Here is a 14,571-nt window from a genome sequence, read left to right as displayed (position 1 = left end):
AGACAAAGACTATTTCCATCAGCACAGAAAGGTCCTCCGTACCCCTGTGCAGCCAATCTTCACTACAGCCCACTCATATGATTTTTATCACTGCAGACTGATTTTGCTGGCTCCAGAACTTCATATAAATGGAACCATTCAGTATATATTCTTTGGTGTCTGGCTTCTTTCACTCAGTATCTTTGTGAAATTAATCCATGTTGTATTTCAGAAGTTCATTATTTTTTAATGGCTGAATAGTATTCCATTGTACGGAAATAGCACAGTTTGTTTATCCATTTATCTGTTGATGTTCCAGTTTGAGGCTATCATGACAAAAGATGCTATGAACATTAGTGTACAAGTATTTTTGTGGACATATGTTTTCATCTCTCTTGGATGAATACCTAAAAGAAAAATTGCTGGGTCACGTGCCAAGTTTGTTTATAAGAAACTGCCAAACTGCTTTCCAAAGTGGTTGTACAATTTTACAATCCCACAAGCAGTGTGAGAGTTCCAATTGCTCCATGTTCACACGAACGCTTCCTACTGTCAATCTTTTTAATTTCAGCCTTTCTAGTGGGTGTGAGGTAGTATCTTATGTGGTTTTAATTTACACACTGGCCATTATATAGTTATCTTCTTTCATGAAGCACATGGTTCAAATCTCCTGCCCATTTTTTACTGAGTTGTTAGTCTTACCATGGAGTTGTAAAAGGTCTTAAAATAGTCTAGATTTGTCTTTTATATAGTCATTTGTCAGATATACGTACCGAGATTATTTTCTCCTAATGTATCTTTTGAAAAGCAAGATGATTTTATTTTTATGAAGTCTTATCAATTTTTTCTTTTATAGTTAGTGCTTTCCATGTCCTAAGAAATCTTTGCTTATGTCAAAATCATGAAGATTTTCTTGTTTTCTTTTAGAAGTTTTGTAGTTTTAGCTTTTTCAGGACCTCACGGTAGTTTCAAATTAATTTTTGTGTTGTATAGTGTGACGGGGGAGGAGTCTCACTTATATTTTGACTGAAACTCATTTTCACAATAGTGTTCTTTCTCCTAGCTATTGATCTTTTAAAGTTTTCTCTTAGATTATGAAATGAAAGGTTTGTCCCTGATTAAAGGAGATTCAGGCATTAAGGAACACGTTTTAGGAAATGAAACCATTTTGTTGCTCCTTCAAGTAAGACTTGAAGATAGATGTGCTTTTGCCATTTTATAACACCTGGAGAAGACGACAAAAAGTGTTTCTTCCTCTCCCTAAACCTCAATTCCTCATCGTCCTTGACATATAATTTCCAGAGGCCTACTTTTACGACTCTCTTTCCTGGGCATAAGGACTCTTTTACACTCTGAAATGTGTGTGTAAAATATCCATAAAAGGAGCTCAAAGGTCCTTGACCTAGAAGCATGGAGAATGAGACTCTATCTGCCCAATATAGTAACCAGCAGCCATGTGGCTATTTAAACTAAATAAAATTTAAAATTTAGTTCCTCAATCCCACTAGCCACATTTCAAGTGCTCCACAGCCACACGTGGCTAATGGCTACTGTAATAGACAATGCAGACATAAAACACTTCCATCACTGTAGAAAGTTCTACTGGACAGCATTGCTCTAGATCCATGGGTATGAACACTGGACATTGTGCTCTTCTTGCTGATTAAATGGCACTAATAAAGGGAAGATGGTGACATTAATGCTGAATTTATGTTTTGGATGAAAAATTAAAGATCTGATTTAGTTATTTAAAAGTAATACTAAGTACAGTTATTGATGTCAAGTCCCTATAGTTATGGACTGAATGTTTGTGTTCCCCCCCAATTCCTATCTTGAAGCCTTAATTCCTAATGTGATAATAGGAGGTTGGGGCCTTTGGGAAGTTTAGATGAGGTCATGAGAGTGGAGCCCCCATGATAGCATTAGTGTCTTTTTAGAAGAGGAAGAGATACCAGAGCCTCCTCTGACTGCAATGTGAGGATACAGGAAGAAAGCTGCTGTCTGCAAGCCAGGAAGAGGGCCCTCACCAAGAACTGAATCTGCTGGCACCATGATCTTGGACTTCCCAGCCTTCAGAACTGTGAGAAATAAACGGCTGTTGTTTAAGCCATCCATCTACAGTATTTTGTTCTATCAGCTTGAGCTGACTAAGACACTTACTTATTAAGTAGTATATTTTAAATTTTATTTAACTTGAAAACCTTGTCAGGTTAACTTTATCATAAATTGTAGCTAAATTTTCAAAATTTGCTATTGATGGTGCAAACCAATGTGCTCAAATCTTTTAAAATAATTGGAAGTAATGCTGCCTTATATGAAATTTGGATAAAAAGGGAATCACTGGGATTAAGGATACAAAATTAGGTAAAAAAGATTTCTAAGAACAGACATGCTTCATGCTCTCTCAGTAAGTTATTTCAATGCCTAATAAACTTTAATATAACCTAATACCTCCTATTTTTCACGTATACAGCTGGACTACTTTTCATTTCGCACAGAAAGGAGTACACAATTTTCAATTAGTTCTAACAATCTCAAGCAGCAATTACTCAATTGATATTTGACATTGTAAAGTCAGTTAAGACCATGTAGTTTTTAGACACAGGTTTCTATTCACAGTACTATAAGAGTTGAAGCCTGGTGGAGAAAGGTTTTAAGGGTAAAAGACGACTTGCAGAAGTACTGTTTTAAACATGAGTGTAAGTTAAAAAGCAAAAATTCAGAAAAAGTCCTAAATAGTTTTAAGGAAATTACTAGTCATGTATCACTTAACATCGGGGATATGTTCTAAGAAACGTGTCATTAGTCAATTCCGTCAGTGAGTGAACATCATAGAGCATACTTAACACAAACCTAGAATGTATAGCCTACTACACACTAGGCTATATGGTATTAATCTTATGGGACCACCATTGTATACGCGGTCCATTGCTGACCCAAACATTGTTATGTGGTGCACGACTATATATGTGAAGCAGAGACAAAATAATCTTTGAGAAAATACTATCTTTTCAGAAAAATTATAATGTTCAACATATCAACAATGGGCAAAAACAGTAATATGCTTCCAACTCTCTACCTACAGCAGATATTTGCTAATCCATTATGGCACTCTTATCCATGAACATCCAGGTGCTCGAGTTGGCATAAAGAAGAATGCATTAGCTATCCCAGGACCACATATAATTTTCTACAACAGAATCAGGGTCTGGACCTTTAAATAGGTGATTTCCAAACACCTAGCACTCCTCAGTATCCCAGGAATTTGCCGTTCAGTCACTCAATCACCTATGTGCTAGGGAGGTGCTATCTGGAGGACACAGTTTACTGAAAACATAACATTTTCTTCACCACTCTTTGCTATTTCCAAGTCTTTTTTACTTTATTCAAAATTTTCTTCATCCATTTGAATACATTAAATTATATTTTTTTCCTGGATGACTTTCTTTTGTCTAGGCTTCTCTTCTAACCCAAAGACCTGATTCTGTCTTGTACTTATTTATTTAAGGGTTCTTACTGTGATCTGATTGCTGTCTGGTTTACCGAATGTCTTGAATGAACACAACAAATTTTACTGAATGTCTGTTATTAGTCAACTCCTATGCTGGGCAATGGAGATATAAATACAGCTATTTTAGATCTTATAATCTACCATTTATACATAATTTTTGGTGTTTGCTGCCATATTTTGAGTGAGTTTTATACCTCATCTGAAAATAAAGCAATGCATTACACCCAGCTTTTTAAAAAAGCTAAAACCCAAACATATTAGGTATACTCACAATTTATAACAACCTATTTAACTTTTGTTTACTGCATACTGAAATTATGTCTACATTTCACTAAAAATTATCAGCTTACATCATCAGTAGTAGCAAGGCTTTCACTGGGAGTAAGTTCTGAGTTTGATGCGATCCAAGTACCAGAGTTCACTGACTTTACATTTTCCCCTTCTTTTTCATGGTTCTCAGAAATATGTCTGGATACTATGTCCTAAACAAGGAAATAAGATAATTATTTATGTAAAACATATACATTTAATCACAAATTTAAAAGCAGAAGCAGACAGAAGAACAAATACAATATTCCTCATCTCAGGTTAAATGCGAGGAAAAAATAACAAAGATAAAACACTGAAATTTTCTCAGAAAAAGACTATCTAAAAGCTACTTAAGCTATACAAGAAGTTTTAAATAAAATGGCAAGAAAGCACATAGAAAACAGATCAAAATACATACGTAACAAGAACATACTTCAGTCTGAGAAAGCAACCAGATATAATTGCGAACAGCTAGGGCAGGAAAAAGAATGTTAGGTACCAGATACCTGCAACGCATATAAAGCTCTCTGTCTCAAGTAGTCTGTGTTAAGTAGCTGAAGCTCATGGAAGAGTTCAATAAGAAAATGTGGACGAGATTCGTTTTGAGAAATTAATGTAGCTACTTCAGAATAAATTGTATCCCGCAAAGCTTCGAACATGGAAAAATCACTCCCAGTTTCTGGAAGATATAAAAGATCAGGAAGTTAATGCTGATGAACTATGTTCCTGATAATTTCTGATTAACCTGTATTATTATACTCTCACCTTTAAATTACTTAAAAATCAGAACATACTTAATTCTATTTTAGGGCTTTTAAGGTAGAAAAAGAATTTTAAAATTACCAAGATAAAAATAATCTTGAAAATATCAAGATACATATTGTACATTAGAGAAATATTTAAATGCATGAACAGCATTACTTAGCATTACTTACAGCATACTTATTTCTCAACAAAAAACTGTATACGTTTCACGAGAATAATCAGTGGAATTTTTTCAGCACTTGAATGAAATAAGCTAAGTGTAAATAATTTTTTTTTGCTAATATGAACTTTGTTACAGAAAACAAAATTTATTTTCTTAACGTTGAGAATAAAATGAATGCAGCCAATGAAAGCTACTAGTTTTAGGTCTATCCAGTTAGGACTACTAATTCTCAAATATCAGCTATCATGCTTTATTGATGAAAAACTGAATTTGTAACTATGATACAATAGGACAATTTTACTATAGTTTCTTACTGATGAACTCAAGGTAAGTTGGTGCAGGCAGTGACTCAGCTGAAGTTTTGCGTTTTATAGAATCTAGACACCACTACTATTTACCAACAACTCTGCTATATGTATTTATTGATAACACGGAATTATCAACCTTAATGGTATATAGTCATATTCTTATTTTTAAGAGTAGGAATTAGGAAGTATTCCCATTTTGAGTTCTCTAGGAAACAAAATCTCCAAGTGGCTCTTCTAACTATCAAATTCTGTAAACTTTCTGCAGCAATAGTAGAACCACAAGAAGTTGAATATTCCAGTTCCGTGAAAATTGGTGATAACTTTCTAAGAAAGGGAATTCAAAATGTTGAGTGTTTTAATATATTGTGCTTTCAAATAAATATGCCAAGATCATAAAGATTTAATTCACTTTTTGCAAGAGAGGGATAAGAAAATGCAAAACCAATGGGGTCTAGTGAAAAACTTTCCACGAATTTGCTAATAAGTAAGTTAACATCTTCAGGTCTCAATTTCCACAAACATAAAATAATAAGAATAATAACTATGCGACTTTCCTATCTTGCCTCAGACATGTATGAGTATAAAATAAAGTGATAGACTAAAGTTCTCTTAGTAGTTTTAAAACATTCAAATGTGATATATATTACCACAAAAATGATATTTATTATAAGCAGGAGCCAAAATTATCTCTGTAGGAAATCTCTAACTATAGGAAAAATCCCGATACGATATGATTTGATACGCAAACTTTCAATTTATACACTATATAGTAGTTTGAACATCGCTGTTTAATTTAGAAAATGTTTATTACTTCAAAGATATAAGAACAAAGTAAATTCAATGACATCTTTCATACTTCTGTATGTGACAGAATTCTCTCTCTAAATTATATCCCATTAAAGATTAAATTATTCCCAAATAATGAATTATGCCAAACACATGTTTCAACCCTCCTGCCTGCAATAAAGGTGGAAAGTTTTTGCCAGTTTCTCCTCCTGGACTAAAACGCATTAGTTTAGGGTAGAAAAATCCTGCTCTCATTTGGTTTCTCTGATTCTATCTTGTTTTCATCCTGTCATTTTCAGAGTTCTTTTCTTTAGGAAGTACCACTGATATATTCAACTTTGTGCTAGGTCCTTGTTTTTCTTCTTTAGATTCTCCTACTGGTTCAAAACAGGCTTTTATTTTTCACTTCTGTATAGTGCAGGAGGCATTAAAGAATATTTACAATTCTAAATCACACAGAACCATATTTAATGAAAATGCATAGTTTAAAGACAAAAATAGCATCTTGGAATCTTTGTAATTCTCCTTGATCTTTATTTATCAAGGTCTTTGCATGTCATAGTTGTTTTTGTTTAATGGTGTGTTTGGTTTTTTTAAAATAGATGTTGACCAGTAATGAAAAATAAGCAACTACAATAGAAGCCATGTACAACACTTAACACTATAAATCAGAGCTAGGAATAAAAATAACTATATTTTTGTTTCCAAAAAAATATTAGCGCTCTTAAGCATTTAAGAAATACAAAATAAATAACTTCAAACAAAACACTAAACTATAAAAAGGTTTTCTATTACCCATATGAATGTGTTGGTTATGTTATATACACTAACAGAAAATGAAAACCGGAAAAGCAGCCAATTTTACCAATCAAGTAAAGAATTATCTTATGAGTATGAATTTTATCAGTATGAATTCTTTCACTTATACAAGCCAAATAACATATATACACTAAGCTAAATCTAAAAAAATAATAAGAGCAATAAAACTAAGGATTTTTAGGACCAATGGGAAAAATTAACAAAAAGTGGACACCAAAACTAAGCAGATTGTTACCTGGCGCTTCATTGCATGCATTTCTGTTAGACTGCTGTAGTATTCTCCTAGCATGTGCTGTAGGAAAGGGCAGACATAAGGATGAACATAAAATGTGTATGAATAGTAAAGACAGGGTCCATAATATGAATCAGTGAATGAAAAAAAGAAATAAGCAAATTTCCTTAAAATTGTTTGCCTCAACTAAAATGTCACCACAAGGTATGGCTTATGCTCTATTTAAAAATATTCTCATTAGGGAAAATATCAAGATTTGCTATAAACTTATATTAATGGGATGACAACTACCATAATAAACTTCTGCCATTCACTCCTAGAAGCATACATATCAAGGTGAACCTCCCACAATTCCTGAGGGAGAAGACTGTATAATCCACTAGCAGTCAGATACGCCACACTCCATCATATGACAAAAACTACTATTACATGCTATGAAGAATTTCAGAGTAATGGTTCAAACTAAAAATAAGTCTTTTGAAAAAGTGACTATGTAAATACACACAAAGGTATATTTATACTATTCAAACATTCTTTAATTCACTGAAATTCAATCATTGTATTTTTCTAAGTGATGGTAGTAAGGTCTGAAGTACTATGACCAACTATCACTTATTTATTAAGTCTTTCAATTTAGTGCCCTTCCCCAAGCTCCATCCAAGTGTGGACTCTTTGAAGATATCACTATTTGATAAAGTTAGTGAAAGAAGATGAAAATTATAAAATTTTGGTAAAACGCTGGGGTCGAAACAATAGAATTGATATTTTTGCCAAAAGGATCCTTGACTTAACAGGAGACCAGGATTAAAACTTCAGCTGTACCATTTCCTTGAAATATGACCTTGAGAAAGTCAAGGTCAAAATACAAATAAATGTGATGTTTCTTTTCTGATCACAAAAGTAATAAATACTCATGAAAGTTTAGAAAATATAGAAGAGTTTAGAGATGATAAAACCACTATTAATATTTTGATGCATTTTGTTTCAGTTTTTTCATTCAGATTTTTGTTTAAACATAGTTGGAGACATACTGTTTAGACAACACTAAACCCAATATTTTTTTTTCACACTAAACCCAATATTTTTTTTTCACTTGAGTTTCCTTAGGATAGATGCCTACAAGTACAATCACTGGGTTAAGGGTGTGACTTTTTAAGCTTTCCAGAAAAATTGTACCAGTTATATTTCTGGCCCTTTAAAAGTGTTGGGAAAAAACAGGTACCCCCTGCGACCATGTTTGCTCATCTGCAAAACAGAAATAAAACCAATTCACAGGATTATGAGGGTCAAATGAGATGAGTAATTTAATTTGTTTATTTTGTAAACAATAAAGTATAATACAAATAGTAGCTGCTAGTATCACTTTCACCAAGGGACTTAGTGATAACTGAAAATTGAGAGCACATATGTACTGTCTCCTTCTCCATATTTCTTCGAGATGTACTTATAAATTAGGAAAGTACTAGTACTTAGTTAAACTAAAATGGTGGCAAATACATAGGACTCCATTCATTCAATAAACTCTTACTGAGTACCTACCATGTGTCAGGTATCATGCTAACATTTAAGATACTAATATGCAAAGGTATTATCTGCTGCCAAGGGACTCAAAAAGGCGATACAGACACTTAAACAGGTAAATACTATATAATGTGATATGGCAACAAAAGAGGTTTACACAGGCTACAACAGAAGCAAAAAGGAGAAAGGGAAACCTATCTCAGCTTGGATCTGGATGCAATTTCAGAGTTGCAGAATTACGATTTTATTTAAGAGTCCAACAGAGAAATGGGCTTACAAAGAGCAAAAAGGACTTGAGGCAGAAAAGACAACTGCTGAGGAAAGAAACGGTGTGACAGCTATGGGAAAACTTCAGTTCAGTGCCACTGAAAGAGTAAAGTTCAAGGCAGAGGATGGTGAGAAATGAGTCTGGAGAGGCTGGAAGGAACCAAATCTCTCCTGGCCAGATACAGGCATTTGGACTTTGTCCCGTCGGCAGGGTGAAGGCCAAAGTTTTAAGCAGGGGAACGATAGGATTTTACATTGAATTCTTATTCAGATAAAACTTTCAGAATTTCAAATTAGGAGTTCCACATTAAAGTCAGCTATACTTTTTTGTTTGTTTAGAATTTTATCAAAATGTGTCACAATAAAAAATATTTCATTTACATTTCTTGATATCAAGCAGTGTGTACTGTAATCTCTACCATAAAACCTTGGACACAACAGAAAAGTGTGATAGACCAATTTTAATACTTCTTTTAACACAGCTTTTCAAATCTAAAATGAAGAAGTCCTTAAATTAAAGCAAACCAAAAAAGAACATACCTGAAGATATTTCTGTAGACCTACTATATTTTATTATTTTATCCAGCTGCTCATGATTCTTTCTGCTGAATACTTTTGCTTGAACAGGCTCTTCAGTCTGGGCTGAATGTCTGTTCCTACTTTTGCAAGGTTCACATGTGCTAGACATACTGGCACTTTCATACCCTTGAGTAAAAAAAGTGACAACTGTTATCAGTTGCAACTAACTTAAACTGAAAGGGAAATTGATTTCCATAGTGAAATAGTACAGGTAACTCAATTTAGAATGCTGTGCAGGCTAGGTATAAATAGAATACAAATCAGGATGTAATATGTCTTGGAGATATCTTTGCAATAACTTCTGGAAGCATGAGGTAACAGTAACAAATTCGAACACTTAATTGTCCTTTTGATATTCATCTTAATGAGTACATCCCAACTCAAACTATATGGCAGACCTTATATGACCCAAATTCACCACTAGACTCTAAGTTAACAATTTTTCAATATTAGGAAATACTAGAACGAATTACATCCTATCTATATAAAATGTCCATAATAGAGAGAAGAGTAATGGGTATTCAATAATCAAATACATCTGCCTTCTTGTTATACCTATTGTGTAATATAATGTGGTTTAAAAGGTCTTACCTACCCACAGGTTATACACATAGTCTACTAAATTTTCCTTCTAAGTTCCGTTATTTATTTATTTTTTACATTTATGTTGGTATACGGCACAAGGTAGGAATTCAACTTTATTTTGTTCCACAAGAGTTGGCTATACCTACTTTTTTCCCATTGAATTAAAAATGCAACTTTGGTCAATATATTAAATCTCCATATTTTAGAGGTTTTATTTCTGGGCATTCTATTTGTTTATCTTATCTATTCCAATGCCATTTTCATTCTTTTAGCCACAGAAGTTTTACAATATGTTTAAACATTTGGTAAGGCAAGTCCTACCTAGCTTCTTTTCTTGGCTGCTCTTGGACATCTGTCCTTCCAAATATGCTTGGAGAATTTTTTCCCCAATTTTGAAAATAATCCATGAGGATTCAAAATGGAATCACATTAAAAGTATTTATTAATTTGAGGAGAACTGATATTTAATAATTTTGTGCATTCTCATCTAAGACCAACACGGTTATGTTTTCATATTTATTCAATCTTGTTTCATGTTCTTCAAAAATATTCTGCAGTTTTTTACAGATCTAGTACTTTCCTTGTTAAATTTATTCCTAAAGACTTTTTTTCCCCAATAGCTTTGGATACCTTTATCAGAAGAGATTTCCCCCCACTTCCATTTCTACTGGGTATTATTGCTATGATAAAGAAAAATATGTGCACACTTATTTCATAACCAGCTACTTTACCAGTTTACTTTGTTCACTTTAGTACCTATTCTTCAGTGTCTCTGTGGGTTCTCTTAGAAAAAAATATAAAATTTGTTTCCCTCCTTTTCTAATATTTATTCAAATTAATTAATTTCTTGTCATAATTCTTTCCAAACAATGATGATGGTACAGAGGGGAATCCCTGTTTAATTCCTAATTTTGATGGAGATATCTTTGGAGTATTTTTATCTACACTGGTGTTTGAGATTGGCATTAGGTAACAACCTTCACTTTAAATCACTGCCTTCTTAGGTGTATTTTACTTAATTTTCATTAGGAATGACTTCAAACTTTATCTACTGCTGTTGATTATATGACTTCAGTCCTTTCAGGACAGATTATACGTCCTTCTGTCCTTGTTGATATAATAAGTTATGTTGACAGACTTCCTGATAATGAATCATGATTATATTTCTGTAACAAACCCTACTGACGACTGTCTAATAACTATTTTTTTGGTGAGGAAGATTAGCCCTGAGCTAACCTCAGTGCCAGTCTTCCTCTGTTTTGTACGTGGGACGCCTCCACAGTGTGGCTGATGAGTAGAGCAGGTCTGTGCCCGGGATCCCAATCTGGGCCCCAGGAGCAGAGCGCAGAGAACTTTAACCACTCAGCCACGGGGCCAGCCCCCTAATAACTTTTATATCGGTGGATTAAATTTGCTTACTTTTGAATTTCTATTAATATCTGAGAATGATCTACTGTTTTCACTGAACTATCACCTCTCCTTTCACAGTCCCCCATAAAGGTCTCTATTCTGATTCTTGTTGTTTCTGTAGTTCTCCTCAGACAGGATACACCAATATCTTGTTTTCCCCCTGACAGGTGAAGGGTCTCTTGCGTGAGTGTAGGATTCTTGAGTTGCAGTCCTTTTTTGTCCATGTATAGGATGTTATTTCACTTTCATCTACTTCTTGTGTTGTAAGTAGGATTGTCTAACGTTAGTCTGGCTCTTTCTCATTGTACATAACTTGTTCCTTCAGGCTGGAAGCTTAGATTTTTACTTTTTCCTTTGAATTCAGCAATGTTATCAGAATATACATAGGGGTGGGTGTGTGTGCACTTTCCCCTCCTGACTAGACAAGAGTTAGCTGTTTTGATCTACAGTCTCAAGTCTTTCTTCATTAAAGATTCTCCTTTATTATGTATTTAATTACTGCCTCTCCACCATGTTTTTGTTTCTCCTTTAGAACTCCTTTATATCAGATGTCCAAGATTTGTCCTTAAGCCTCTAATCATTTTCCTGTTGATTTTATATCTTAGTACTTTTTGCTGTGTTAATGACATAATTCTTCCCCTCAATTTTCTAGGCCAATAATTCGAGACTTAACAGCATTCATCCTCTTTTTCAAATAATCTAACTATTAAATGTGAAAGTCATTTTTTCTAGTTTTAAAGAATTTATAATTCATTTTGCTGAAGTGCTCTCATTATTTTGTTGTAGCGTGTATTTTTGTCAATACATCCGTTTTTACTAGATTTCACATGTTCTAATGCTCTGCTTCTATGTCCTCTCTCTGGCTGCTGGATCCCTTTTACATGCACTGTTCAATTCATTGGCCTAGTCACAATTCTCACTCACCCTTACAGCTGGACCCAACTGCTAGGTAGCTTTAATGGCAGCATGCTGACAGTATTTGGAAGTCTCACTCCAAGAGGGAAGCACTGTTCTGGCTAGAAGGTTGTCAGTCTCACATTGATACTATAAGAAGAAACCTCTCTATTCCTCAGTTTCCTCAGCTGCAAAGGCAAACGCTCTCCCAGGTTCAGGGTAGGGAGGATGCCACCTATCTGTTCAATGACACCCCTGCCTATCAATATCTTGAAGGGGCAAAAGTCTGCTATTCTTGGAAGGGAGGGAGGTACCAATAATAGGAGGGGTTGCATGGAGCCCCTCCAACCAAGTTTTCTCCAAGAACTGCAGAGCTCTGATCTTTACCCCAGGCAATCTCTGAAAGAGCCAGAACCTAAAACCTTGTTGCTCATATCCTTCACATCACAGCAGCTGCTCTGCTAATAACAAATCAGTTCCCAATATCCTGTCAATTTATTCTCTGTGATATTCTATCTGGATTCAACCTTCCCTTCCTATTTCTAAGGCCACCATTCAAGCTAGGACTTCATCCTCTCATATGTAGGTTCCAGGTTTCTTCATTGATCTCTCAGACTAAAGTCTGGCCACTCGCATCCACTCTGCACAAAACTTACTGGAAAAAGATCCCTCTTGGTTACTTCTGATCTTCACATAAAACAGGTTCAGCAATATAGGATATGATTGCCAAAAGTAATATGTAAAATGATATGACTGCTAGTACTGTTGCTCATTTAATTAACAGCAAACAAACCCTTAATGAAAATAATTTAAGTATGTTATTTTAACAAAAACACATATAAATGAAATTAAGATTTTGACTACTGTTACTGAATCATGTGAAAAGTGCTGAATGAATGCTAATCAAAATTAAAATATACATTATGTGGCATACACAAAACTCTCTTTGGGGAGCCCCAGTAGGCACTTCAAAAAGACATAGTCACCCTCCAAAACAGCTGAAACTGTGAAGAGAACCTATAACTATTAAGATGCTATAAAAAGAGAAAAAACTATAGTTTTATATGAATCCAAATTTAAAACATCAAGGGCTAGATTTCCAAAGTTAAGGTATAATTGTGTGATTGAACTGTCTCTCTCCTGGGCACTTTAATATTAATTCTCCAGGGAGAGTAGGAGAATTAACGAAGGTAATAACACTTTGGAATAACAATGCTAGGCCAGCTAGTATAACAAGAATAACAATACATAATGTTCATTATTTTGAGGGGTTTATCGCCTACATCCCACTTCACCACTCCTTCCCTTACCCCCATTCTGTTTTTCTCAGCATGGGTGACTGACGTATCTAGAAGAAACAGTACTTCTAGTTGTCTCTACATTGTAGAGAAACAGGTTAGCCATGGCACCCTGGAGACCTTGGACATATCCACATAGGCCACATAGGTACAGACTGAACCACAGCTGAATCTAAGTCTTGGCAAAGGGCCTTGTGATCCTCCTGGAACCCAGAACATGAGAACACGGGAGGCTTGTGAGAAGCTGCTATGTGGCCACTCTTCACTCGCCTCCCTCTCTGCCCTAGAAGGCTGTCACGTCTCTTCCGGGTTCTGATGAAACATGAGACCTTTCTGCCTCACTCTCTGAGGGCACACCTCCATTCTATAAAGTAGCTTAGCTGCAGCATAGCACTGGTGCCTCAGCAACAGGTGTCCCACCACTCATGTTACAATTGTCATCTGTCCTTTTTTGTTTCAGGCTCACCCTTGTGGAATATGGAACAAGGGACATGGGGAGCTGGCACCTTCGGAAATTTTTCTTTTCTCTGCCTATGTAAATAACAAACTCTCTGATGCTCTCTGAATCTTTACTGGCCACATATGTCAGGTCTTCTTGCCTTGCTTAATGCTTGACATCCACTTAATCTCAATCTTCATTAGTGAGCCAACAGGAAGTAGGGAGGGAAGAAATGAAAAGATTCGGGGAGGGATAGAACCCCAGAAGTCAGTACATTAACAGTTCTACACAATTTTCCAAGTAAAGAATGAGGAAGACCTAGACTATATTCTCCTACTCCCCTCTAATAACATCAAGAGAGAGAATAGGCCCAGTAGAGTGTAGCCAAATTCCATAATTTGGATAACTGAAACATGCAGCAAGGCAAGAAATCATGCTCAACTCATCAAATCTCAATTTGAACTAAAGTTTAAAAGATTATCACTTAATTTGTAAAATCTTACCTCACATGCAATAATATGTGTCTTTACATAAAAAGACTTTCTGAAGATTAAATACATTACCATCATGGGAAACAAAGTTAAATGAAGATTTAGCATAGCACTTCTGAAAGACTATCAACATGTACGAAAAACAGATATAAACAGTTCAGTCTAGTAACTTGGGGACGGTATAACTGGCTGTACTGTATCCCTCAAGACAGCAA

The 14,571-nt window shown here is 34.9% G+C and overlaps 1 protein-coding gene across 49 annotated transcripts in view; it reads right to left on the bottom strand.

Annotated features, from left to right (window-relative positions):
* The window catches only part of PCM1 (pericentriolar material 1), an 85,781-nt gene that overhangs the window by 21,718 nt on the left and 49,492 nt on the right, over positions 1-14,571 (bottom strand). For 19 of the 49 annotated variants that reach the window (XM_070598242.1, XM_070598236.1, XM_070598241.1 and 16 more), the window contains 4 exons: positions 9,201-9,365; positions 6,876-6,932; positions 4,306-4,478; positions 3,841-3,972 (listed from right to left, as the gene is read on the bottom strand). In XM_070598242.1, coding sequence (XP_070454343.1) covers positions 3,841-3,972; positions 4,306-4,478; positions 6,876-6,932; positions 9,201-9,365 — 527 coding nt within the window. The remainder of the gene's footprint in view (positions 1-3,840; positions 3,973-4,305; positions 4,479-6,875; positions 6,933-9,200; positions 9,366-14,571) is intronic. The other 30 variants (XM_070598251.1, XM_070598250.1, XM_070598254.1 and 27 more) reach the window with 2 other exon arrangements.

Source organism: Equus przewalskii, chromosome 28 (genome assembly GCF_037783145.1).
Source record: "Equus przewalskii isolate Varuska chromosome 28, EquPr2, whole genome shotgun sequence".
Classification (NCBI taxonomy): Eukaryota; Metazoa; Chordata; class Mammalia; order Perissodactyla; family Equidae; genus Equus; species Equus przewalskii.
Note: the sequence above shows the minus strand (reverse complement) of the source record. Positions and strands in the feature narration are given on the sequence as shown.